Source organism: Ambystoma mexicanum, chromosome 7q (genome assembly GCF_040938575.1).
Source record: "Ambystoma mexicanum isolate Mex_15411 chromosome 7q, UKY_AmexF1_1, whole genome shotgun sequence".
NCBI lineage: Eukaryota > Metazoa > Chordata > Amphibia > Caudata > Ambystomatidae > Ambystoma > Ambystoma mexicanum.
This window is the reverse complement of record NC_090941.1, coordinates 507495398-507520549: the sequence shown is the minus strand read 5'-3', so window position 1 is coordinate 507520549 and position 25152 is coordinate 507495398. Positions and strand designations below refer to the sequence as shown.

The 25152-nt window shown below is 47.6% G+C and overlaps 1 protein-coding gene across 1 annotated transcript in view; it reads right to left on the bottom strand.

Annotated features, from left to right (window-relative positions):
- SUCLA2 (succinate-CoA ligase ADP-forming subunit beta) overlaps positions 1-25152 on the bottom strand; it is a 753371-nt gene that overhangs the window by 169214 nt on the left and 559005 nt on the right. The window contains exon 7 of the mRNA XM_069640760.1: positions 1163-1324. Coding sequence (XP_069496861.1) covers positions 1163-1324 — 162 coding nt within the window. The remainder of the gene's footprint in view (positions 1-1162; positions 1325-25152) is intronic.

The following is a 25152-nucleotide window of genomic DNA, read 5'->3' as shown; positions in this document are numbered from 1 at the left end:
GCGTTCCCGCAAGGCCTTTGCCGTGAGCGACTGGCAATCGACACATTCTTCTGTATCGTGGGCCTCCCCGAGGCACCAGAGGCAGGCGTTGTGCGAGTCCGTGACCGACATCTTGGACCCACATTCCCCGCATTTCTTGAAGCCCGGACGCGGGTTTGAAGACGAAGTAGACATTGCCACAAGCAGGTTTCTTCACAAAAAACCGAACAGGTTCAACAAACCGAGAATTCAAAAACAGCAAACTCCAACGTGTCGAGACGTACCAAGATTCACGAAGCGAACACGTTCGCGGAAAAAACGGAACTAAGGCTATGGGCGTTGTGCATCCTACTTATCACATCGGGTGACGTCGGCTGTCGGAGGAGGTCCTCGGGGACGGCGCATCGACGCAGACGCCAAAGATTTTCCGGAGCAGCACAGCTGTGGACATTACCTGTCATAGATATGGAATACGTCGGAGGACCCAATCCCCTCGAAGTTATATTTAAGCAATAACCCGCAATGTGGGCATATAATGGCCAAGTGGGCAAGTTTCAGGGCAGAGCGAAGCAAGGGCCTTAATGAAGGCCCCTGTGCCATTACATGCTGATAAGGATCTCCAAACCCCAACCAAGGAGGGAGGTGATGGCAATTAGCACCTTGGCATGATTTATGAGGTGCAAACAGCTTTGTTAAGTTGAGAAATGGTACAGTGGCACTTTCTCAAGGTAAACAGAAAATACAATAAAAAATGGGCACCACGGACCAAGTGAGTAGGAAACTACTAGTGCCTTTCCATGACATTCATTGCTGTGGCAGGGAAGGGGCAGGACAGAACAAGAGGGGACATTGCTGGATGCTGGTAGTAAGTGTGCGTAGGGGAGATAGAGGGCGGAAGCACCAGGAAGAGGGGAAGACATGAGGAACAGGCCGACAGGAGGCAGCGGGCACCGAAAGATCGTGGCCTCCCCTTCTCAGAGGGACACAAAAAGCACAGAAGGCAGGAAATACTGCATGGTAATGCCTGACTTCTGAGGTCCCGGATTGTCTGGCAAGCCATGGGACTTCACCTCCCTAGTGCAAATTAGCATTATCACATTATGGAAAAACTAAGGTTGAACATAGGGTTGTGCATTCTGAACCATTTTTGTCTCAGGTGGCAAAGGCAGCGTTTACTTCTTACCTAGACACCCTATGTTTCCATCAAGTCCAATATAGTTTAGATCTGCTGTCGCTGCCTGTCTGTCTCTCTCATCTTCTTGGGACCAGTCACGCAGGTCAAAGACGTCCTTCTGGCGATAAACAGCATTACTATCAAAGTTTATCTTGGCATCCATGCACATCACTGGAGAGACAATAATATATGCTTTAGAACTCAATTGTGAATGTAGAAAACCTTATATTCTTTAGTTTATACATACCATATTTCACAAAGTACCCAAACAATAAAAAAGCAATGGATTCACACAAATTCATTTACTTCACATTCTTTTTTAAAAATGTTTTATATATTTTTATCATGATTTACATATTCATCAGCCGAAAGGCTATCGGCGATTAGTAATGTCAACGGTAGCAATCACAGAAGTACATTTTGAGGTAAAAGAGTATCAAGTAGAAAAGAGACGGGCCCCCTCCACATAAAAGATCGGAAGTAAAGCACGGGAGGGAGGCTAGCGGAACGAGATAGGAGAACAACAGAAAAGACAGAACCCTATTCCCCCCCACCTCCCCACTCCCTCCGGGTCTGATCGCCATGAGCTGGCTTGTTACATATGGGATGCCGTGGTGTATACTGTGTGCTTAAGACATTGCAGGGTGGGCCTATATTCTACCACTGGGGTACCAGGCGAGTGCTCACTCTGCGGTTTTCTGCGTTTCCCGGAGATATTGCAAAAATGGGAGCCATTGCTGGTCAATGTGGGTATGTGTCACCATTAAAAGTGCAGTTAGCCTTTCCATGTCGTAAATTTCTTTCGCTTGTCTCAGCCATTCATCTTTTGTGGGTGGCAAAGAAGCTTTACATTTAATGGTGACAGACACGAGCTGCCATTAGCAAATTTCTGGGCATGTGGGGGAGGAGTAGGTACCGGTCCTCAATAAACTCCACTCCAAAAAGCACAAGGAGAAGGGAGAGTTCTCTCTGGATACCCTCAATACCATGGATCCACCCCAGTATCTCCTTCCAGAATCGCCCTTTTTGTGTGCAGCCCCACAATTGGTGCCATTATGTGCACATTTGCCCACACCCTCTCCAGCAGTAGGGGGAGATACCCTCGTACATTTTTGCTAACCGTTGTGGGGTCAGGTGCCATTGTGTATGGATTCTGCAGTTGTGCATTTTGTATTGCGATGGAAGATTTCCATACTGCTCTGTATATAGCATCCCAGCCTGCTGGATTGTTATCCCAGCCCAGTTCTGTGTCCCATCGCGTCTTACTGTTTGGTAGTGGAAGATGGCCCCTATCCATTAGTGCGCTATACATGCTCGATATAAGACCCTTAGTACTCATGTGCATATCTAATATTTTTTTCAAAGGAGGTGAGGGAGCACAGCAGCTGACTGTTCCATTTACGGTCCGGAAGGACTCCTTTTAGCGGTAAATATGGCAAGGGTTTAATGCTTAGGCCCTGCTGTGTGCTTTCGAGTTCGTCTTTTGTCAGAAGGGATCCTTCCCTCCAAAATTGGCCCGGTCCAACCAAACCCTGTTCATACTGTGGTTGGAATCGGAGGGGTTTTGAGATGGAGTCCCTTATTGGGGGGGCCCACATGCGGCTGAGCGGCAATGGCTATGCCGTCACTCCGGTCATGCCTGGGTTTCTGTTGTTCCATATCACCCAGAACGCTTTTAGTACCGGGTGTTCCCTCGCTCTATGCGGGATGGTGTTCCGAGGGGCCTATAGCCATTCGCCCAGAGTTACTGGGGCAAAGAGAACGTTTTTCAGGGCTACCCACTGTTTCCATTTAGATTCTTAAATGTGGTCCACTAGAATGCGCAGCTAGGTGGCTGCGTAGTATTCGTGGATGTCTGGGTATGCAAGGCCACCCTTCTTTGCCAGGATCAGAGTTTTGTAAGCGATGAGTGGTTTTCCATTGTCCCAGAGGAAAGCTATTAGGGTCTGCTTTGCTGTGTTCAAGAAAGTGCTTGGGAGCTGGACTGGAAGGGATTGAAAAAGGAAGGGGAGTCGTGGCAGAATATTCATCTTGATTGCGGTAAGCCTGCCCGCCCAGGAGAGTTTGAGCTTGCTCCATCTGCCGAGGTCCTGCTGGAATGCTGACAAAAGAGGTGTATAATTAGCTTGGTACATCGCCTGGAGGTTTGTTGTAATGGTGACCTCCCCCCCCCACCAAGTACCTTATGCCTGATTGCGCGACCTGGAGGCCCAGGAGGGTGCAGGTGTGACAGGGGTGGGGGGGTGTCTTGGGCTCCTTAAGTGGGAGAACTGTTTTACTTTTTTTATATACGGAACCCCGATTGTGCACCATATTCCTCTATTTCTTGCAGGAGAGCAGGGATTGATTGCTCGGACTGCGTGACGTACGCTAATACGTCATCTGCGAACAGAGTGAGTTTGTATTCTTTGCCATATCTGTTAAACCCTTTAATCCTGGTGTTCAGTCTAATATTTTGTGTTAGCGGTTCCATGACCAGAACATAGACTAGTTGATTGAGGGTGCATCCCTGCCTGGTCCCTCTTGTGAGCTGAAACGGTTTAGAGGCGACTCCGTTGACGACTTTAGCTTGGGTGTTCTGGTACAACGCCTGGGCTCCCCTGATCCAGTTAGGCCCTAAACCTGCTTTGTGCAGTACCTCGGACATGAACCTCTATTCTACTCGGTCCAAAGCTTTTTCAGCATCGACCGAGATCATCGTGGGCACTGGCTCTGATGCTGGGATGGATGCAATAAGGTTTAGTGTCTTGGGTACATTGTCCGCATCATGCCTTTCTGTGACATATCCAGCTTGGTCGCTGTGGATCATCCGGGGAAGAACTTTACCCAGACGGTTGGCTAAAATGCTTGCATACATTTTGGCGTCAACATTCAGTAAAGAAATCGGTCTTATGACCCACAATCCAGTCTGTTTTTCCCTTCTTTAGGTATTACTATGATCCTTGCCTCTAAAGGAGGGAGGGGCTGTGCGGGCTTCCATTATGTTATTGAAAAGGAGAGCAAGAAACGGCACCAAAGCGCCCTTGCATCGCTTGTAGTAGGCAGGGGTGAACCCATCTGGGCCTATGGCCGAACCTGCCTTAAGGTGCGAGATGGCTTGATCGATCTCTTCTGTGGTTACTGGGCAATTAAGCTGGTGGAGGTCTGCTTCTGGCAGTGACAGTAATGTGACTTTGGACATGAATGCAGCAGTGCTCTCTGTAGTGGGAGGCATGTTCAAGCTGTAGAGCTGCTCATAATACTCTGTGAATCGGGCCGTGATTTCTGTTGGGTTCACAAGAATTGTGTCTAGGTGGGACCGGATCTTTAGAACCGCTCTCTCCTTTCGGAGCCTGGCTGCTAAGAGTGTATGTGCCTTATCTCCTCTTTCAAAGTATCTTTGCTTGACAAATCTCAAGCTGGTTAGGGCTTTCCCTTCCCATATTTCTTTTAGTTCTTGTCTGAGGTCCTTGATTTCTACTCTGTCATTTGTTTAGTCCCCTTCGTCTCTGGTGAGGGATTTTTCTTCCATTGCTCGTTTGACCTGGATTTCTCTTAAGAGCTTTAGTCTTTTAACTGAGGAACCCTGGGCTATGATTAGACCCCTTATTGTGGCTTTAGCTGCCTCTCAGACGTGGAGAAGGGAGATTTCCCCAGTATTGTTTCTCGTCAAGAAATCACGTATTTCTGCGTCTATGTTTTCTCTGAAGAGCCTATCCTTAAACAGCATGTCGTTGCACGTCCATCGCTTGTCGATCAATACGTTGCGCCCTAAGTCAATTTTGACTGTGACCATCTCATGGTCTGACCATCCCAGGTGCTCCAACTGATCTTCCATGAGTATGTAATCTATGCAAGAGTACGTTTGGTGTGGCGGGGAGTAGAATGTGTAGGCTTTGTCTAGTGGGTGTACTGCCCTCCATGCGTCTATAAGGCAGTGTGATGAGATGCAATGCCAGAAAGTGTTAGTGGTCAGGGGGGGCGGGGGGTATTTGGCACCCGGGCAGTGCGATTTCCAGTCTAGTGTTGGGTCAGTTATCGGATTAAAGTCTCCCCCACAGATCAGGGGTCCTACTCTTTCCCCTTCCAAAGTAGCCATGAGTTCTTCACAAAAGGGTGTTTGTTGGGTATTTGGAGCGTAGAATGCGCATAGCGTGCCTGTTGTGGATCTGATGGTGCCTTGTACCTTGGGTCTTTGCGGACACGTGATATTTGGAGTCCCAATGATGAACGATATAGAGTGCCTACTCCCCCTTTCCTTTTGGGCCCGAGGCCCATATAGTACCCTGTAGGTTGCCCCCTTTTAAGTCAAATTTCCCTGTCTGTTTAAAATTTAGTTTCCTGGAGAAAAAGAATATCGAGATTTGCTTGTTTGAAAGTGCATCGTAGCATGGACCTTTCTTGCGGAGAGTTTAACCCCTTAACATTGAGGGATCCAATCCTAATTGCATCAACCCCCATCATGGCTTGTCTTCATGCCTGCTCCTAGTAGCTGAGTATACCATATGTGTCTTTGTTGTTTTGCTTCTCTAACTTCTCTGCTTTTCTGCCGCCCGGGGACTGAGGGTCGTCGCGTGGGTTCCGATGAAGACGGCACTTCCTCACCTTTGATTGTATTTATTCGCGATTGCAGATGTTTAAGCACCCCATTGGCTTCTTCTCCAGAAGTCACCCTGTATTCCTCACCTTTGTAACTAAAGACCAGGGCAAATGGGCGATTCCACCTGTATCTTACACCTTTCTCTCAGCCACAGGGTGAGGGGCGGCATGCTTTTCTCTGGGCCAGGGTGGCGGCTGAACGATCCTGGAAAATTCTAACCTTAGAGTCATCGAAGTCTATTGAGTCTAGTTCTCTCGCCATTCGGAGAAGGTCTACTTTATACTTGTAATGATGGCATCTTGCTAAGATTGATCTAGGACCGCCTGCCCGATGGACCCTCTCGAATTCCAGTGACGTTGTAATTAGAGAGGGGAGAATGGAGGCTATCGGATCTTTAACTCTCATCTCCAGTGATGTAGGTGTCTCGTTGGGAATTTCCTTAAGGCCTTGAATCCTAATATAAGCCCTCCTCTCCCTGTTTTCTAGGTAGTCTACTTTTGCTTCCAGGTCATGATTTCTCTGTTCAAGTTCTTGGAATCGACCCTCCGTTCTCAACTCTGTTATATCAGCAGACTGTTGGTGGTTTTCTAGAGCCTCTACTCTGTCCTCTACTTTATGTATTTTGTCTTGGAGCACGCTGACTGTGGCTGTCATGCTAGTTCTGAATGCTCGAATTTTGCCAAATAGGAGACGGATGTCTGCTTTGGTTGATACCTCTTGATCTCCCCCTAGGATTGGGGGTCCTCCTGGGGCGTGGGAGAGGCCAGGATTGTGTTGCCTCTGTGGAACTTCTGCAGTTTTTGTATAGTTGCAGGGGCAACCTCGTCGTGCACGCGGCGGGTGGTTCCTGTGGTATCTCTGGGGTGCGACGGCTGTGTTATCGGTGTACTGCTCATCTGCTCTTGCTTGCTTCCTTCCCTCTTCACGAGATCCCAGACCTGTATTGTCCTGGTAGGTCACCAAGGCAGCTTTGTGGGGTTGTTACTGTGGGTCTCTCTGTGATTCCTGGGGAAGATGAGGTTCGTTTGTGACCTCTGAAGTTGTTAGGTTACGGCTGGCTTTTTCTCCAGGATGCACGGTGAGGATCTGGGAGGCCGTTAGACTATCATTTTTCCTGTATGCTTGAGGCACTGCGATGCCTGGTATTCCGTGTGGGTCACTTGTTGAGTGAGGCACGTGCTGAGTGCCGGCCGGCTGTGTAACCTTCGAGCACGTCTCAGTCCGGGATTCCACCCCTCAGCTCTGGCCCATTGGGGGGTAGGGTGGAAAGAGCCGGAGACTTGATTCTATGGAGCTCGTGCAGGTGAGGGTGGATTGTTCACTAACTGGTTTCTGCTCTGGCGCACCCTGAGTATCTGATTTTCTGTAGTGGCTTCGCGGTCCCTGGAGCTCAAGGGCAAGACCTGTGTTGGCAGCAACGACGCTGAGTTTTAGCATTGGGGGGGGGGGTTCGCTGGGGAGAAAGGATGGCTGGCGAGTGGAGTGAGTGGTGGGGATGGTCTTTGCCTGCCAAATGTTCTGATGGCAAAAGGACAGTATTGGCAGCTCCTATGGGTGGTAGAAGGTTGGCAGGAGTCTTTGTTGGGCCCACGGTCAAGGATGATCCTCCCTCTCTCTTTACCTTATGTTGCTTCTGTAGGATACTGGAGCGGGTAGGGTGGTTGGGAGGCCCTTTAAGCGTTCCTCATTGCCTCGGAGCTCACTTCAGGTCTCTTGTCCAGAGCAACACCTGGCACACCTGCGGCTGCGTCCCATGCTCCGTTGGTATTGGGGCTGTGGGGCGCGTCTCCTTATACCCCTTTCACTGCTGTCCGTGCGGGTTCAGGGAAACCTCAGTCTAGGCGGGGGCTTCTTCTTCCTTGGTGTGGTGTCTGCGCAGAGCTCCGGAAGATAGGAGGGAAGAGAGGTGTGCTGGGCCGCTTAAATCGCAGTCTTGCTACCGCCTCGGTAGCTGCTGCAGTGTTCGCTTCTGGGGGGTGCTCCGGACTACGGGTGCACACTTTTGCTGGGGCCACGTCCTCCTGGATTGGGCCCGCGGAGCACTCCGTTCCTTACCGGGGGGTGCCGCCCTGACTCACGGGAGCAATGGAAGCCGTCTCTACGGCAAGCGCTGCCCGGGCTCACAAAAGGGAAAGGAAGCAGCAGTGTTTATAGGGGTCCGCTCCAGGGTTGATCAACGTTATCGGGTGTTACTGTCCGGTGTTCAGTGTAGTCCGTGGCTCGGCAAGCGCAACGACTGGGCTGCCTATGCTCCCTCTCCATGGAGCAGAACGCCTTCTACCGTCTCAAGGTGGACACCACGCTCCTGCATCGGAGTTGGCGTTCGTAGTGAAGGTCAGTTTGGTTCTGGACCAAACTTAGGTTGATTGGTCTTGACCCTTCCTTCTTGGCCGGTGGTGAGTTTCAGGGGTGTGCGGGCTGGGCAAGCATTGGAAATTCGCTTTTCGGCAGAGGTTCACAGGGAGCTGAGTCTTCAGGCTTCCATGCTGCCTGTGCCCCCTGGTGGTCTCCTCTACTTCACATTATTAAGGGACAATCCTTGTATATTCACACCACTGCAAGGGATCTGAAAGATCGACAGTGATCTAAAAGCTATGCTCTTTCTTGAAGATCCATGGTGTAGCAGTTATCTTCAATAGGACCTGTTCCGACAGGGTTAACCTGGTGTGCTGCTCCTCTTCACTCAATCAATTTACACTGGTCCTTGACCGCTGTCCATACGTCACCACATTGAACCCAATTGTGAACAACTTTTTGTCTCTTGCTTCGTTAAGTCTTGCTCCAGTAGCTTTGCTTGGTCACTGAAATTGACATTTCCTGTGTGTGAAGAAGTCTGCAGATCCCTCACTGAAATCCTGCCTAAAGTCTCATCACAGGACGCCAGGAGAATGCGACATTTCCTGATCCCAACCCTGGGGGTGGTGTACTGCGGGAGGATCGCCTAGGTGGAGACCGGGCTCAGAGTAGTGAGGAGATTCTGTGGGATGAGACAGTTTCTTTCCTCTGATGGGGAGATCCTTACAACTGTGCCAAAAGGTGATGGAATCCAAGGTGAACCCTAAGGTTGTAACATCAAAGCACAAGATACCGAAAAAAAGACTTTTTGGTAAACGCCCTCCTCAATTCCAAAAGTACACTACAAAGGATTGTGGAAATGTTGTCTTCTCCCCTCTTAATAATATTAAGGGAATCAAATCTACCCTTATAAATAATCAAGAAACAGAAAAAACTGTTAAAGCAAACTACATGTCCCAGAATCCTAGAGGGATTGATACGAGGAAGAGGGCTGAAGAGGTATATAAATGTAGTGGTCAGGCAAGTAAGCCCAATAAACATTGCAGGAGTCTGGCAATTGAATCTAATGGCTCACTCACATCTGAAGCCTATTGTCAAACCTGCGAGGCATAAAATACCCAAGCAGGAAAGCAGAAGGAGCAAGAGTTGGAAGGCTGGCAGTAGTAGTAGCAGCAGGGGAGAAGCACAAGGCTGGCAATTCACAAGGAAGTGGGAGCACAGAAGGGACGCAGGAACGTGGAGACAGGTTTTGCTGCAAGTTCTGAGAGGGTCACGTATTGCAGGGGGTGCACAGAGGAAGACGTGCTGGAAGTGAAGTTTTCCCTATGCGAGCCGAGTTGATGTGATTGCAGAGCCAACACTGTGCACAAGCACAAGGTCAGAAGCAGAAGGCAAGCTGAGGGTCTTGGGAGTGAAAGACTCCCAATTAAGATGGCTGGGCCGGAGACACCCATGCTGGAGAAGGGCGTGGGTCCCAAGTGAGCCAGAAGTAGTAGCAGTAGTCAAAGAAGCCAGGAAACAGGAACCACAACCGCAGTGTACCTGAATCCGGTGAGTGAAGCACAGCATTCAGATTCAGTTCACAAGCCTGGTCTGTAACTGTAGCCAGCTCAGAGGTAACTGGCGTAACATAGAAAGCAAATAAAAGTGGTGCAGTATCTTTTAAACTGTTGTTCATAATGGAATTGGGACACTTTTGTTTATTCAGAAAGCCCAGTCAGTCACATGAGGAAAGAAAACCATTACATCCATTGTTGAACTCTTGAATTACCAGAGTGGTCGCGTGTCCTTAATTGTGAAGAGAGAATGCTTGTTGAATCCATTCCGGAAGTATAACCCGCACATGGTACAAGAGTTACAAGCAATAAGCAGTGAAAACGACAAGAAAGAAAGGTTGCGTGTGATCAATTGTGATTCCCAGAGGAAGTTATAAGTTGCCACTGATACCGCAGGGGAATACAATTATATACATCACTTTAAGTTTAAAAATTGACCTTACAGAGTGGTCGCGTGTGCCCCATTATGTTTTCACTGTAAAGACTGAACCTTGTATTGTATCCAGAACTGAAATCCTTTATTATTCCAAAAAGTTGCAATACTGAAGAGAAGAACGAGCATTACCCAAGCCAAGAGTCAATTCCTTTTCATAGTGAAACCAGTCATGTTTAAACCCGGTTCTATGTTCTTTCATCAACACGTTTTTTCAATGTTTTTTTTCCCGAAACTTTTCTTTCAAAAACAATCATATTTTTTTTATTTTTGGGGGTTTCCCCATCAAATCCCCCCTTCCCTATTTTTTTGTATGCATTCCCGATTATCCCTACCCCTCATAGGAAGAGTGACTTGCCTACCTGAAGAAGTAGAAGTTTACCTGATAATTAAGAAGTACAAAGCAGTGGTAGAAGTACAAGAACTGTGGTGGTTTACAAAGTTGTCAGCAGATGCCACATTGGAGTGGTTTGAAGTAGTGGCATCTATGGACAAATAGTAATAACAGTAGAAGAGTGGTTGTTAAAAGAGAAGCACAACCCAAAGATAAGCATCCTGACAAATCTATAAAATGTACGGCAGAAATTCTAACCAACTAATAACTATTCTTTTGAAATGTGGAAAATCATTTTGAAGAAAAGACAACCAGGATTACCAATGGTGCAATTTTCTTTGCTGGAATTGGAAGGGGATTTTTTCAACCAAAAACCAGAGTATTGTTACCAGCGGATTTTTGTTTGAATAACTTTTGTTTTAACTTGGAACTGAACATTTTGAAGCCGCCTTTAAAAGTTGGGGAAAAGGAACTTGCCCACGACAGGTGAAGGTCATTCAATTATTAGACAGATTAAGAGCTGTTCAGATTAAGAGAATACAAAAGCGAATAGGTGGATGAGTGAGCAAATGAGCGAGCAGAGAGTTGAGTAAGTGGATGAATGGCTGAATTAATGAATGGGCGCAAGGGTGTGTGGACTGTACAGTCACATCACAGTTTCAGGGTACAGTCCAAAACCACTCTTACATGGCGGGCTGTAGTCATGACCTTAACCTATTAATTGAATTGTACCTAATAACAGTTTTGCAGGGGAAAAAAATCCCTAAAACAGATAATCGTGCACCACATACACATGCTAACCATACACATGTCCCAGCTCTTGGTTCAAGCACTTGGTAAAATTTTGGAAGCAGTCTGGTTCACTGCAGAGCACTGCCCCTCCCGCATCACTGCACTTACCTTAGTCATTGCTCCCTACTCATGTCGATCCAGCATTGCCTAATTGACAGTTCTATGGATCAGACACAGCCTATGCAGTGTCAGGTGCCCTCCATGGCTCAGGCAGCAGACCCTTGCAACATCAACTCGAGGCATGAGGGTAGTTAAAGAGCAGGTCAAAAAGGAGCTATCTTGCAGGTCCATAACTACAGAGGCAGTTTGTGAGATAAAAGAGTGGTGCAGTGGATTTGTTTCATGAAGGGTCAGCTGGTGGTGCTTATGATGTCTGGGGAGAAGTTAGTAGGCAAGTACCCAAAAGCTTGGGACAAGCTAGACCCTTATGGGTCAGTGTTTCAGGTGACCATTTTGGCCAGCATCCAGCACTCACTAGGCAGCTCCTCGGATCCCCACGAAGGCTGTGGAAATCTACACTGCACCCATTTTGAGCTCTTTTCCCTTGACTAGAACCGTGTCCCTCCGTTTTAGTGTTGGCTCCAGGTATCCAGTTTTCAGCCGAACCCCACTTTTTTTTTTTAACTCGCCCTATGGACCGGAAAAACAGATACTGCAGTTTAAGCTGTTAAACACAAAACGTAATAGCAATTAGAAGGCAAGTGAATTGAGATACAAGAGGGGAAGGAATTAAAAGAGGAGTGGGTGCGTAGGCAGTTGACCTTGGGACAAAAGGATACATCGGGATGAGTGGATGAGTATATAGGTGAAAATAAATTAAGGATCCAAGAGTGCGGCGCAGAGTGGGGAAGGAGGCTTGAGAGAGGATTTAAATCTAGAAAAGGGGGTGAAATCAGTGTGTAAAGAAAGAGGAAGAGAAACGTTAGGCGGGGCATAGGAGACAGGAATCGAAAGAGAAACGGTAAGTAAGGTAGGAGGAGCGAGATTAGGGAAATGAGGATGAAAAGGGGAGAATGGGAAAAATGTGACAGCAAACAAAGGGTGAGAAGAAGCAGGGTGATAGGCGGAGAAGAGGTATAAAGAGGGGCAGTTGTAGTAAAAGTTATAGAAGGGAAAGCAGTGTGCACAAAAAGACAGACTGAAAAGTGGGAAGGAAAAGGAAAAGTGAAAGAAGGATTGAAGGGAGACATAGGAAGACTGAAAGTGAAAGGGAATAAAGAAAAGAGACAAGTGAAGAGATAACCTCAGAAAGCAAGGAGCGAAAATAATCAGTGTCAGAGTACAAAGGGAAACCGTAGGAAAAGGAGGAAAGGAAATGTACAGAGGTGGTATTCGAAGTGACTAACACTTAATAATTTACTAAAAAAGGTACTACAAGAAGAGGTGTCCATTTTAAACGGGCAGGCTTAATAGCCTGTTTTTAATCTAAGCAAAGATGGCAACCCTTCTTTTATTCCGCATTACTTTGCATTCTGGTAGGTGCCACGCATATACTGTCAAAATAAAAGTACTGTAAAAGTACAAAAGCACACAGTGACAACGGAACTGCAGAATATTGCAAACCTGACAGGAGACAACTGAAGTACTTTGCAAAAATGTGCATTAGTATGCAACTCTTTTCCTTTACAGTACTGGGTGAATTTTGGATCCTGTCTAAAGTGTTGCGATGGTGTCCCATTACTGTAGCTCTCTTTCAGGGAGTCAATCAAAGACATGAGAATAGGTCCTCCCTTCCCCCTTAATATGCACATGTTCTGAGCCATGATTCAAAGTACTTCTGACTGTCCCATCACAGGGCAGTGGCAGTAGCTGCACTATACATCCTTGTATTACACCACATGGTTAGTACAGCTTGAGGCTGTTGTGGAATAGAAAAGAAAAATCCAAGTTTCAATGAATTGTCATTTTAAAGCCATCCTCCAGGAATTTAAGCACAAGGGAAAATGCAGAAAATCAGAAATCCTCTTGAGACTGCATCAAAAAACTGCCTCCTGGAGTGAGTCTCTGGCAGTCCAGCAGGATTAGGAGCTCTTGAGGCGAAGAGCCAGCCTAAAACAAAGTGCAAAGCCTGAGCTGTAGAAGAGACACCAGAGAAAAGACGAACTCTCAGCATCAGAATTATCTTGCTGGCACACTGCATTTGTGTAGCGCACATATTCCTTTTAAATGACCTTGTAGTGCTGTGAAGGAGGATGTTACTCGAAGAGAAAAAGATGCTGAGGGATAGAGGCCGGTTGATTCTATGCAGCGTGGTAGAAAGAGTACAGGGCACGGTTGCTCTTTACTGCATGCAATAAAATACAGAAAAATAACAGACGGGTTTACTTGTTAATTAATTGCAGTTCAACATAGAGAGATGCTGGGGAGCTTTAGATCATTCAGTCAGACAGGATGGAAGCAACTTTAGGAGGTATTCGATCATCAAAGCAATGAGACAGAACAACAAGTTACTTACCCCTGGTAACGTTCTTTCGACTAGATGTTCCTCCCACGTATTCTTATCTTTAGATGTCGCCCTTCCAGCGTCAGCTGCCTCAGGAAATAATTTGGCAGAATTTGCCGTGCATCCTTGTGTTAGATTATGTCCCTTGATGGCCTCTGTCTCGAGGTTGACTTAATCAATGGTATAAATGGCATGACTGCGCCCATTGGTTCAGTTCAGTTTGTTTGACTTCTTGCCACTGGATAACCGGCATTAGTGTATCAAATAGGAAAGACGCTCAAGGAACGCAAGGTGTAATGCACAGAAATTCTACTGTGGGGCAAACTGTGAGGGGCCATGAGGAATTTGTGGGAGGAACATCAAGTCGAAAGAACGTTACCAGGGGTAGGTAAGGAACAAGTTACTTACCTGTAACTATTGTTCTGTGGCATGGGTCTGGCATGGATTCACATGCTCATGAATATTCCCCCGTCAGGACGGGAATCCTCGGTAAAAGAAAAAATAGTTTCACTTTCAAACTGCATTTCTCCTCAAAACCAAATCACTGAGCTCTGATTCATACTGCCCCCATCCAATGATTGCCCTCTACCTAAGCCCTTCCTCTGGCAGCCATCTTCAGATTTGGTATGCATGTAAAGTGGCAGCATGACCAGGAAGAGCCGCAGAGGGGCAGGAGGGAGGGTTGACATGTGAATCCATGCCAGACCCATGCTGGAGAATAATAGTTACAAGTAAGTAACTTGCTCCTTCTCCAGCTAGGGGTCTGGCATAGATTCACATGCTCATGAATAAAGAATACACAGCAGTACAATATAATACAACCACGGGAGGTGGCAAGGCTCAACAGAAGCAATTACACTTACCTCTGGAACAGGCTCACCTTCAAGCAAACAGGTTGCGTAGCACTGCTTGGTCAACCCTGGACTCCTCCCTGGAATCCCTGTCGACGCAGTAGAATCTTGTGAAGGTGTATGTAGACCTCCACGTAGCAGTCCTGCAGATGTCCTCCAGGGGCACACCAGACAGGAACGCCGTTGTCGCAGCGATAGCTCTGGTGGAATGAGCTCTCGGACAGCCGGGCAATGGTCGGTTTGCCAACAGGTGACACTGTGTGATACAGCCAGAGAGCCACATAGAAATGGAAGCCTTGGACAAGGCCTTCCCATGGTTCACAGGACCAAAGTTCACAAAAAGTTAAGACGTCTTCTGGAAACTGTTCGTGCATGCGACATAAAACTTCAGAGCACGAGCCACATTCAGTGAGTGCAAAGTCCTTTCAGCCGGCGACAAAGTTTTCATAAAAAACATAGGCAACACCAACGGCTCGTTGAGGTGGAATTCCGCCGGAACCTTTGGCATGAAGGAGGGGTGAGTCTGCAGCACCACCCTCGTGTCGTGATAAGGCTGCTTGCAGGATAGGGCCTCGATCTCACCTACCCTCTTGGCAGAGGTGATGGCCACAATGCAAGACGTCTTCCATGAGAGGAACCTGAGAGGGGCCTGATGCATAGGCTTGAAGGCCCCCCCCACCCTCCAGTTAGCTTTGTCAGTACCATGTTGAGTTCCCATGCTGGGTCAGGAATCTTCACCGGCAGGAACGATCGAAACAGTCCTTTGAGGAACTCCTTGACGAGACAGTGGGACCAAAGGGAAAACCGTCCCGGAGATATGGTGTAGCAGAGGATAGCTGCCAGATGCACCTCTATAGAAGCGTGCGCCAGCCCCGCCTTGGACAAGGACAACAGGTACGGCAGAATCTGCAGGGCTGTGACCCTAAGAGGATTGAACTTCTGCATCCGGCACCACGTCGCGAAATGCTTCCACTTGTGGCCGTAGAACTTAATAGTCGACGACGCTCTAGCAAGGACCTCCCGGCAATACGCTAGCAACTCGTACCTTCTGAACTCTAAGGCTGCAGGTTCAGCGACCCTGGGACATGATGTAGGACTGCGCCGCCTCCTCTAGCGAGCAGATCCGCGACCACTGGCAGCTTGACCGGGGGTGACATTGACAGTCTGAGAAGATCCGGGTACTAAATCTGCCTCGGCCACGCCAGGGCAACGAGGATCATCCTGCATCGGCACAGTTTGAGTTGATTGATGACTTGCAGCAGGAGAGGCAACGGAGGGAACGCGTACAAGAATAGGCCTCCCATGGTAAGGAAAACACGTCCCCCATGCTGGTGGAACCTGCTGGTGAATTTCTGGCATTTGGAATTTGTCGCCAACAGATCGATCTGGGGTCTGCCCCATTTGAGGAAGAGGCAGTTCACTTGATCCTGTCGAAGTTCCCACTCATGGCAGGAACGCAGCTCCCTGCTGAGGGAGTCTGCGATGGTGTTCCTGACTCCCGCCAGGTGAAAAGGGATGAGTAACATCTCTTGGTGACGGACCAGTGCCACCAGTCCGGCGCCTCTCTGGAGAGCGCTGGGGATCAGGTGCTCCCCTGCTTCCTGATGTAGAACATTGTGGTGGTATTGTCTGTGAAGACCCTCACCACCTTGCCCTTGGGGGACAGAAGGAACGACTTGAGGGCCCAGAACAATGCCCGCAGCTCCAGGACATTGAGGTGGAGATCCCTCTCCTCCCGCAGCCACAGGCCTCTGGCCTCTGGCGTGTAGATGTCCGGTGTGGGCTCCCCAGCCCTCCAAGGAAGCGTCCGTGATGACCGTCTCCTGGTATGGGGGCTGTGGAAACCTGTGCCCACGGTGATGTTGGAGCGCTCGCCCCACCACCTTATTGCTCGACGGAACCCCTCGTCGAGGGTAATCTTGTCTGTGAAGCTTCCGGACATCTGGATCCACCAAGCATCCAGGAATTCTTGAAGAGGTTGCATCTGCAACCTGCAGAGTCGCATCAGGTAGATGTACGATGACATGCCGAGCAGCGACTTGATGGACCGCACTGTGGCGGTTTTCAGGGCCAACAGCCGTTGCACTTTGCCCAGAATGGCTGGTACCCTCTCTTCCGAGGGGGGCCGCCAGGCAGGAGACCGTGTTGAGTCTGGCCCCCAGGAACAGCGCCTTCTGCGATGGTATCAAGCAGGACTTTGGATAGTTGGAGAACCTCAGATCCGTCAGCAGCCGGAATGTCCTCTGTGTGTTCGACGGCTACCTCCCTTGACTTGGCAGGATGAGCCAGTGGTCGAGGTACGGGTACACGTGTATCCCCTGTAGACGCAGATGGCCAGTCACTGGTGCCAGGCACTTCGTAAAAACACTGGTCACTGACATCAGTAAGAAGGGGAGGGCCTTGAATTGGTAGTGCCTTCCCTGTACTATGAAGCACAGGAACTTCCGATGCTTCTCGTGAATGGGGACGTAGAAGTATGCGTCCTCCAGATCCACCAACGTTATGAAGTCTCCTTCCTCCAGTTGTCAGAGTACGTGCTGCAACGTGACCATCCTGAATTTTTGAGACTTGAGGTATTTGTTGAGACGCCGCAGGTCCAGAACGGGCCTCCAGCCCTCGGTCGTTTTCTTTACCAAGAAGTATCTGGTTTAGACTCCAGAGCCCCAGAATCGATTTGGAACCAGCTCTATCACCCCTTTTCTTAACATGGCCTGTACTTCCTGCAGGAGCAGAGGGATGTCCTGCTCCTGCCGGGCCACCGGTGGTATCCGCGGACACTTCTGATGGAACTCTAGAGTGTGTCCGTTGGTGAGAGCGTCCAGCACCCATTGGTCGGTGGAGATGATCTTCCACTCACTGACGAAGCCCGCCAGCCAGCCTCCCACTGGGGTGTATGGGTGTGACGACGTCCAACGACCTGGCCGGTTCAATCTTGCTTCAGGGCCTGCATGCTGCCTTGGGAGAGACGAAGGCCACCTCCACCAAATGTCTTGGAACGGCCTCTGTAGGCCACCTGGGTCGTGGACCTGGATGGTGGCGGTACAAAGAGGACCCTCGCCAATACCCTTCAACGATCTGCCAGACTTCCCGCCGGAGGCACCAAAGACCAGGAGCTGTTGAAGATTGCCCAAGGCACGGGCCATCTCAGTGTCAATCTTAATGGCCTGCAACGACTCGTTGACGGCCTTCCCAAAGAGGCTGTCCTCGTCTGGTCTTCCTGATGAAAGTTGGTGGCCTTCAGCCAGCCACGACGACGGAGGCAGACACTGTTACCCATCGGTCAGAACCCTGTGTCCGGGATGTCCAGGGCCACCGTGATGGCATGGTCCGATGCCACCACCCCCTCCTGGAGGATGGAAAGTGCTTTGATCCGGTTGTCCTCGGGTAGGAACTTCAGCAGTGGGGCCATCTTATACCACAGATCCCTGTCGTATCTGGCCAGGATAGCAAGGGCGTTGGCCGCCTTGACTGTTGACGCCGCCGACAAGATTACATTTCTTCCAATAGCATCCAACTTCTTCCCCCTCGCTATCCGGAGGGGCAGAGGATGAAGATGAGGGGTTAGGTGACTTCCTTCCTTGCCGCCGCCGAGACCACCGAGTCCGGGGAAGGCTATGAACGTAGGCATTTGGGTGCAGACTCAGGCACCCAGTATTTCTTCTCCAGCCGATCCCTCTTGGCTGGGCCCGTGGCCGGGTTCCTCATCAAAGCCAGGCCTTCCTCCCAAACGTTGTCCAGGAGAGGCACCACCAAGATAGTTTTTCTCTTGGCCTTGTGTCGTTGATATAAGAAACCTTCCTTCCTGGTCTCCTCCAGCGTCAGTTGGAAGAGTTCTGACGCTCTGGCATGGCATGGAACAACCCCACATTGTCCGGGGGATACCCCTGTGGCTGAAGAGAACCACCCGCTGTTGTTAGGCAAAGTTTGAATGCAGTACCCAATGGGAACACTACAAACAGCTATGACTACAGGTATAGGCAACCCAACCTTTGAACAGCCAGGCTTATCTCAAGAGGGGAAATGTGAGCTGTAGTGGAGTTACAAAGATTTACAGTTACATGTATTCAAATAAACTCTTACACTCAGGGTTTCTTGCATAAACAATTAGTAATTTATCAGTCAGTTATAAAGCCTTCTTCAGAAGGGAGCAATAAAATATTAACACACAAATATACTTCAATACTGTACACTTTGAGTTCCTGAATCAGACAAGGCCCTTTTGGGATGGCCCACAGACACAACCTACACCCACAGGTGACTTCAGTAAGAAGGGTTCTGGGGACATTAATACCTTACTGTTGGCATTCAGAATACTCTTTAAAAGTTGGTAATAGGCAAAGGGTATTAGAACACAAGATACCACAAATATTACTTAAGCAGTGCAGATACATTTAGAGTTCACTAGAAGAGTCATTCAATTCAATAGGCTAAGCTAAAGTCAATGAGCAAAAGTCTTGGATAGGATAAACTACCTCTGGTACGCAATGGAAAAGTCTTTGCACAAGTTCTTAGGATTCTTTGACGAAAAGAAGAATCAAATGTAGGGTCATAAACTGATAAGACTTGTGAGTTGTGGAAGTTACAAGCACTTCTACAGTAAGAGGCAAGTTCTCAGACTGGTTTTACAGTAGCTTGGTAAAGAAGAAAAGATGCAGCTGGTGACTTCTGTTCCTTTGCAGCTATGCAGATCTCACTGTTCCTGGGCCTCAGTCGTGGGGACAAGAGGGAAGACATCGGTGGACTCCTGCACTGCACCGGCACTGACAAAACTGGCAACCGGCAAACTTTACTTTCAGTGGCTGTTTCGCGTTTCAGCTCCTTGTGGTACAGCAAATAACAATAAGCGCAGTTCCTGGCTATCAAGGTGGACTGTCCTCACTTCTGGGGTCCCACACTCTGCTGAGGGGGCTCAGGCTTGGGCAATCCTGCTTCGTGGGAGTCCAGAGGATCTTCCAAAAGCTTTAGGCCAGCTCAAAAGTAACGTACACAATCTGGTGTGCCTCTCCCTGGCTATACGGTTCCTGCAGCAACTCCGAGGAAATTCAACCAGCTCCGAGATGGGTGTCCAGGTGGTTTACTTTGGAGTTGATTGGTCCCACCAACTCAAAGGGAGAAGTCGTCCTTGCAGGGGCTTCTCCGTCAATGCGAACTTCGCAAGTAGTCACTGCAGCAGGGCTTCACCGGGCATAGCAATAGTCCAGGAGTTGCAGAAGGTGTCCTCTTCAAGCTCTTCTTTGGTTCCTTCGTCCAGTGGTCGACTGCCTTCCAAGCCTAAAGACTCGCCTTTTATTCAATTCTCACCCATTCATTCCAGCCTAGCTGTCACTCACCCAGCAGGGTGGCTGTCCTTGCCGGACTGTCAGCCAGACAATCACCACAGAGTGCATTTGGGTCCCCTAGGAGGCTAAGCACAGGGAGTTTCGGGCACCTCGCTCACTTCCTACCTACCCCAGAGACTCGGGCGCCAGAGGCGGGTTTCTTCCAGAAACCCCGCCAAAGGCCGAAATGAACAAAGATCAAACCTGGTTTGGCGCGCAGAGAAACTCTCTAGAAGAACCTTTCCACAAAGACCTGGCGAAAAAAGAAGCTGGCTGGGTGCCATTTTGAAAAAAAGAGGGCTCCCGCGGTTGATTTACTGATGTGTGGGATATATTGACCCACTCAACGGCATTGCCCCACATCACTAAGATGCATTTGCGTAGAAACAACCACAAAAGGGTTGTGCTGGCTCCTGTGAGCGCCATGGCTCAAAACTGCGTTTTGCAACACTAAAAATGGCTGCACCGTCCTGCCAAGCACACATCGGACAGGATGGAACCAGGGACCACATTAAAGGAGATTTCCTTTTGTTTATGTGGGAACCCACTGGCAGAGTGGAAAAAGCATTGTTGCTTTGCTGCAAAAGCCCAAATATCCATTAAAAAGAAACCCGTTTTCACCTTTTAAAAAAAAATGCAGCTTTGATGCCAATTCCCTCTGTTCCTTAAAACCACTGATTAATAAGCCCTACCAAGCCCTGTGTGTTTCACTGTGCCTCAGCAAAAAACAGGCATGATTCTGAATTGACATGCCCAATCAAACCAACTCTAAAAATAAACAAATAAACCAGGACCCTTACTTTTACTCACATGGGAAACACAGTCATTTTCTTTGCAAAAGTATCCAAAACTCAGCTGTTCAGAGAGAGACTAACTAGCAGGGCATGCCTGCTTCAATGTATCTGTACTTCGGACCAACTCCAGCATTTCAAGAAAATAATTACAGCTGCAGACAGTGTGTGAAGCTGCTGGAGACGAAAAGTTGTATTCAAGAAGGAAAGCCCATCTGCACCATGTGTAAAAAAATGGGCGTTTGCAAACTAAAGAAAAACAAATGCCTGTGTGTTGGAACAGTACACTGGTGAATGAAAGCCTGCCAGTCTTTCGCATTATGAAGGGGTTTGTTGCTGGTGAGACTATATAACATGGGTTATTTTAGGCAACTGGCTTGCTTTAATTCTGGATCTATGATCTGAAACTATGGTGCCTGGCGCTGCAAGTTAAAAACAGGTTTTCTGCTTGGAGGGGTAGCAACAAAAGGAGAGATCTCTCACAGCAGATACTGACAACCCCCTGATAATTACGGGGTTGAGCAGATTTTTGCCTCTGCTGGGACCTAAATAATGAAGCTCCCAGAGAAGGAAGTCTGAAGGGGCAATTTAACTTCAATCAAGGGAGAAACCCCCACCAGGCTCTAAAGGAAATGACAGTTGACAGTATTAAAGGACAGAAAAAAATGGACTCAGGAACAGACTGCCATTTGGTCCCAAAGACTATTTCAGGAATAAACTTTAAAGACTTTGAAAAATTGTAAAAATGTCACAGTTTAATAATGATTTTTTTGTGCTTTCTTTTGAGACATGGTAGAAGTTACTGACACATTGGAGGCACGGGGGGGGCAAAGTAGTGAGGATAAATCGAAAAGTATCAATGTTGCAAACATCAAATTTGGTACATACATCCCTGGAGATTATTCGCATCTGTGTAGAAAGTTAAGGAATTTTAGGCCAATCTTTAATGCCAAAAATGTATCAGAATGGCAAAACAAGGTCCTACAGACTTGAGGATTGGACTGATATGTGCAGCACATTATATGTAACCTGTGTATATAATTTACTAAGATATTGCAATTGTATAAATGTATTTTTGGCAAAATAGGATTTTAAGTAAAGTAAATGTGGGAGTTTTTGGACATTGTAAAACTCACCTCAAATCTGACATTCCATTGGAAATCCAACCAGTTGAGAGCAACGCGGAGACTAGCACCCCTGCTCAATCCCACGGTTTAGGGGCTTATTTAGTTAACCATGCCTATCCTATACTTTGATGTCATTATGTACTATAAATAAGGGTCCCTGACAAGGCTCTAGACACACACTTCCTGATTTCATGTGCTGCATTCCTGTTCCCGTCCTGTTCCAGTCATCTTCCTGATCCAGACTCCAAATACAAGGCCAAGCATTGCTGATCCTACTCTAGGGCCCACTGCAAAACCCAAGCAGTGCTGATGCCATTCCCAGCCAGGCCTCCAATATAAAAAGAAAAACCACTAAATTTCCTATTAACAAGGGGAAAACTGTGGTACCTTTGGCATCCTGATCCAGCTGGGCTTGCTGCCACTCACTACATGCTGCTGCAATCCTGCTACCCTGATGACCTATATTACCCAATATCCAGTGACCAGAATTGCCTGTCCAGAAGTGCTACCCGGTAACCAGAACTGCCCAGCTGTTTGCCAGGCACCCTGCCGTGTAGTGACCAGAACCGTTGACTGTCCAAAATCCAAAAACTAAAAAGTGGATTTCACAAGACAAAATTACTAAAGAGATGGCGCTAGCACTAGAAATAAATGGCAGGGTTGCAAGAATGATTGACAGTTTGAGCAAAGTATCAGGATAAGGATAGGGTTAGTACCAATTGCCACCCCAGCTAAACCCATAGCCTATCTTGTCTTTGTTCTCATCCCACTCTCTAAGTCACCCTATCCTTATCCTGATACTTTGCTCAAACTGTCAATCATTCTTGCAACCCTGCCATTTATTTCTAGTGCTAGCGCCATCTCTTTAGTAATTTTGTCTTGTGAAATCCTAAGGTTTAATCCTATTTCGAGTGATCTAACTGGTACCGCCAGGGTGGGCCTGGGGCACGGGGGATGAACTCGCGAATCAACCCTGGAGCTTACTGTGTGTCCCTCTTTGGTGGCCTCGCCTGAATACTCTAGTGTAGAGTAAAACTATTCTTGCCACAACCTGATTTCCTTTCCTTTTTCGTGCCTTCATTTACTCAAAGTGCACCTTCTTAGATCTTGCATAACTCATTCAATTTATCAGCTAGAGACTTACTTTCACTTCCATAGTATACCTGTGATATATGTCTATGTCCCTACCTAAAAACCGCATATTTCACCAATGTTTCAAAGAAACCGTTTTAGTAAATTTACACGGAAAACAGAAATATTTGCAAAGTTTCCAACATGTCATTTTGATTGTAAACTTTTTTAAATCTTCCATTCATTTTCCAAACTGTATGCTCTTGCTAATCCATTGCTTGTGATTGTTAATACCTTTACATTGTTGCTTTAGTGAAGAACTGTATTTGTTTCAAGGTTTTTGCACACATTCATTATTCTATTCATCCATCTCAGAGTGTCCTTTTAAACATTGCAAGGGTTCTAAATCCGTTTTTCACTCTTATTTGGGGAGGGAAGGTCGGATTTGGATTCCGTTTTCAGCTTCTTATCCCTAATCACCTGCTGCTTCCTCATATCCATTCAGAATTGATTGGTGGGTTGAGGGAAATCTGCAGGGGAAATCCTAACTTGAATGCTATCTGTCCTAAATTAAAAGTGCTCCTATTCTGCTGTGCTGTGTATGTACTCCACTAAAAAGTCAAACCCAGGGCATTGCTCACATTCTCATTTGTAACCATCACTCCATTGGTGATTGCTGCCCTATATTAAAAGTGTGATTTTTTTTAGTTTTAAATAAATATTGCATTTGACCAACAGGCATGGTTCATTGTGACCCGGGTATTTGAAAAGGGGTGTGATATGAGTGCTGTACCATGCCAAAATTGAATCCACATAAATAAGGAGACAAGCACCTCAGTTAGGCGCTACATACTAGGCCAAGACCACGGTGTGTGTGTCGCCTGATTGAAATTCTTAACAGAAGCAGCAACGGTCGCAGTAAATGCAAACCAAGGTAGATCCAAACAAAACTACTGCCACCAGCCAGTCAATTGAGGAAAGGGTAACATAAAATGTTTTACATGAGCATTTAGACACAGGGGATACTAAGTAACCCCTCCGGCACTCTATTGTAAGATAGCATTGTACTTGCTAGACCCAGCACAATCTAAGTAAAGTCAATTTCACTTTACTGCTCTGGGAAACAGTTGATCCCAGAGAAGGTATTTAAACCTTGGGAAATCTGGAAGACTTCCCTGTGCACTGCAGTGAAGGTGCTTTGTGACACATTTGTAAAAGACGATGCCTATGGAGTTGTTTAGACTACATAACCAAAAGAAACAGTGTATAAAATCACAATAAAATACATGAGAGAGTGGGAAAAGGGGTCTCACTCTCTCCAGGTAAAAAAGAAACCAAGTCCTCAAAATCCAGATAAGTTGCTGGAGGTCTCTAAGGTGGAGGGAATTAGCACATTTTTGAGAATTCTCCCTAAAAGCCGTCCCCATGTCGTTCGTATCCATCGTCATGGACCTTGGGGAAGGGGGGGGGGGCATGTGTGGAGGTTGATGCAGCGGCATAGGGTACTGCTTCCTCTTTTTCGCTGGAGGTTGGTCCAGGGCCACCGTGGTCGGCATCAGTTTCTGAATCTTTTAGGGTCTAGTCTGGGCAGTCTTTCTTCCTCCTTAATAAGGTGAGGAGGAGGGTAGAATGGTGGCAAACAAAATTCTGAGCGATATGAAAGTCAGAAACTACTTCGGTAGAAAGGTAGGTTTAACTCGCAAGGCAACTTTGTCCTTGAAAAAGGTTTTTAATGGTGGCTTACATGAGGACGCTTGTAATTCGATCACTGCGGGGAAGGGGGGTGATAAAGCAGTTAATAGGACGGTCTTCAGTGTCACTAGCCTCAACGGACAAGAGTGAAGAGGCTCAAAAGGAACACACATGAGGAATTTTATTACTAGATTTAAATCCCAAACAGGGACCAGAAATGGGACTGGAGGGAACACATTTGTGCGTCCCTTTAAAACTTGAATAACCAGCGGCATCTTAAAGTAAGAAGTTTCTTCAGATGTGTGCTTCAAAATTGAAAGCATCGCCAAGTACCCCTTAACGGTTCCACTCTCGAGCCCCAGATTAGCTAGATGCAGTAGAAATTACATCATCGTAGGTGTGGCGCATTGAAAAGGATCCACATTCTTCTCCTTGCACCAGCTTCAGAACATACAGCTGCAGTGATAGAGACACTGTTGCTGGCCTTCTGGCCGAAAGCAAAATCTCCATCACATTCTCTGAGAGGTCCCAATCCTTATGTCTCAACCTCTCAGAAACCGTGTGTGACGGTTGAGTGTCTTGACCTCTCGATGGAGAAACATACCTTTAAGAACTCTTGAAGGACTTGCTGAACTAGTTCCACTAGAGGGAGACTGAGTTCTGCCTGCTCAGAGCATCTGCCACTGTGTTCTCCTCTCTGGCTAAGTGAACTGCTGC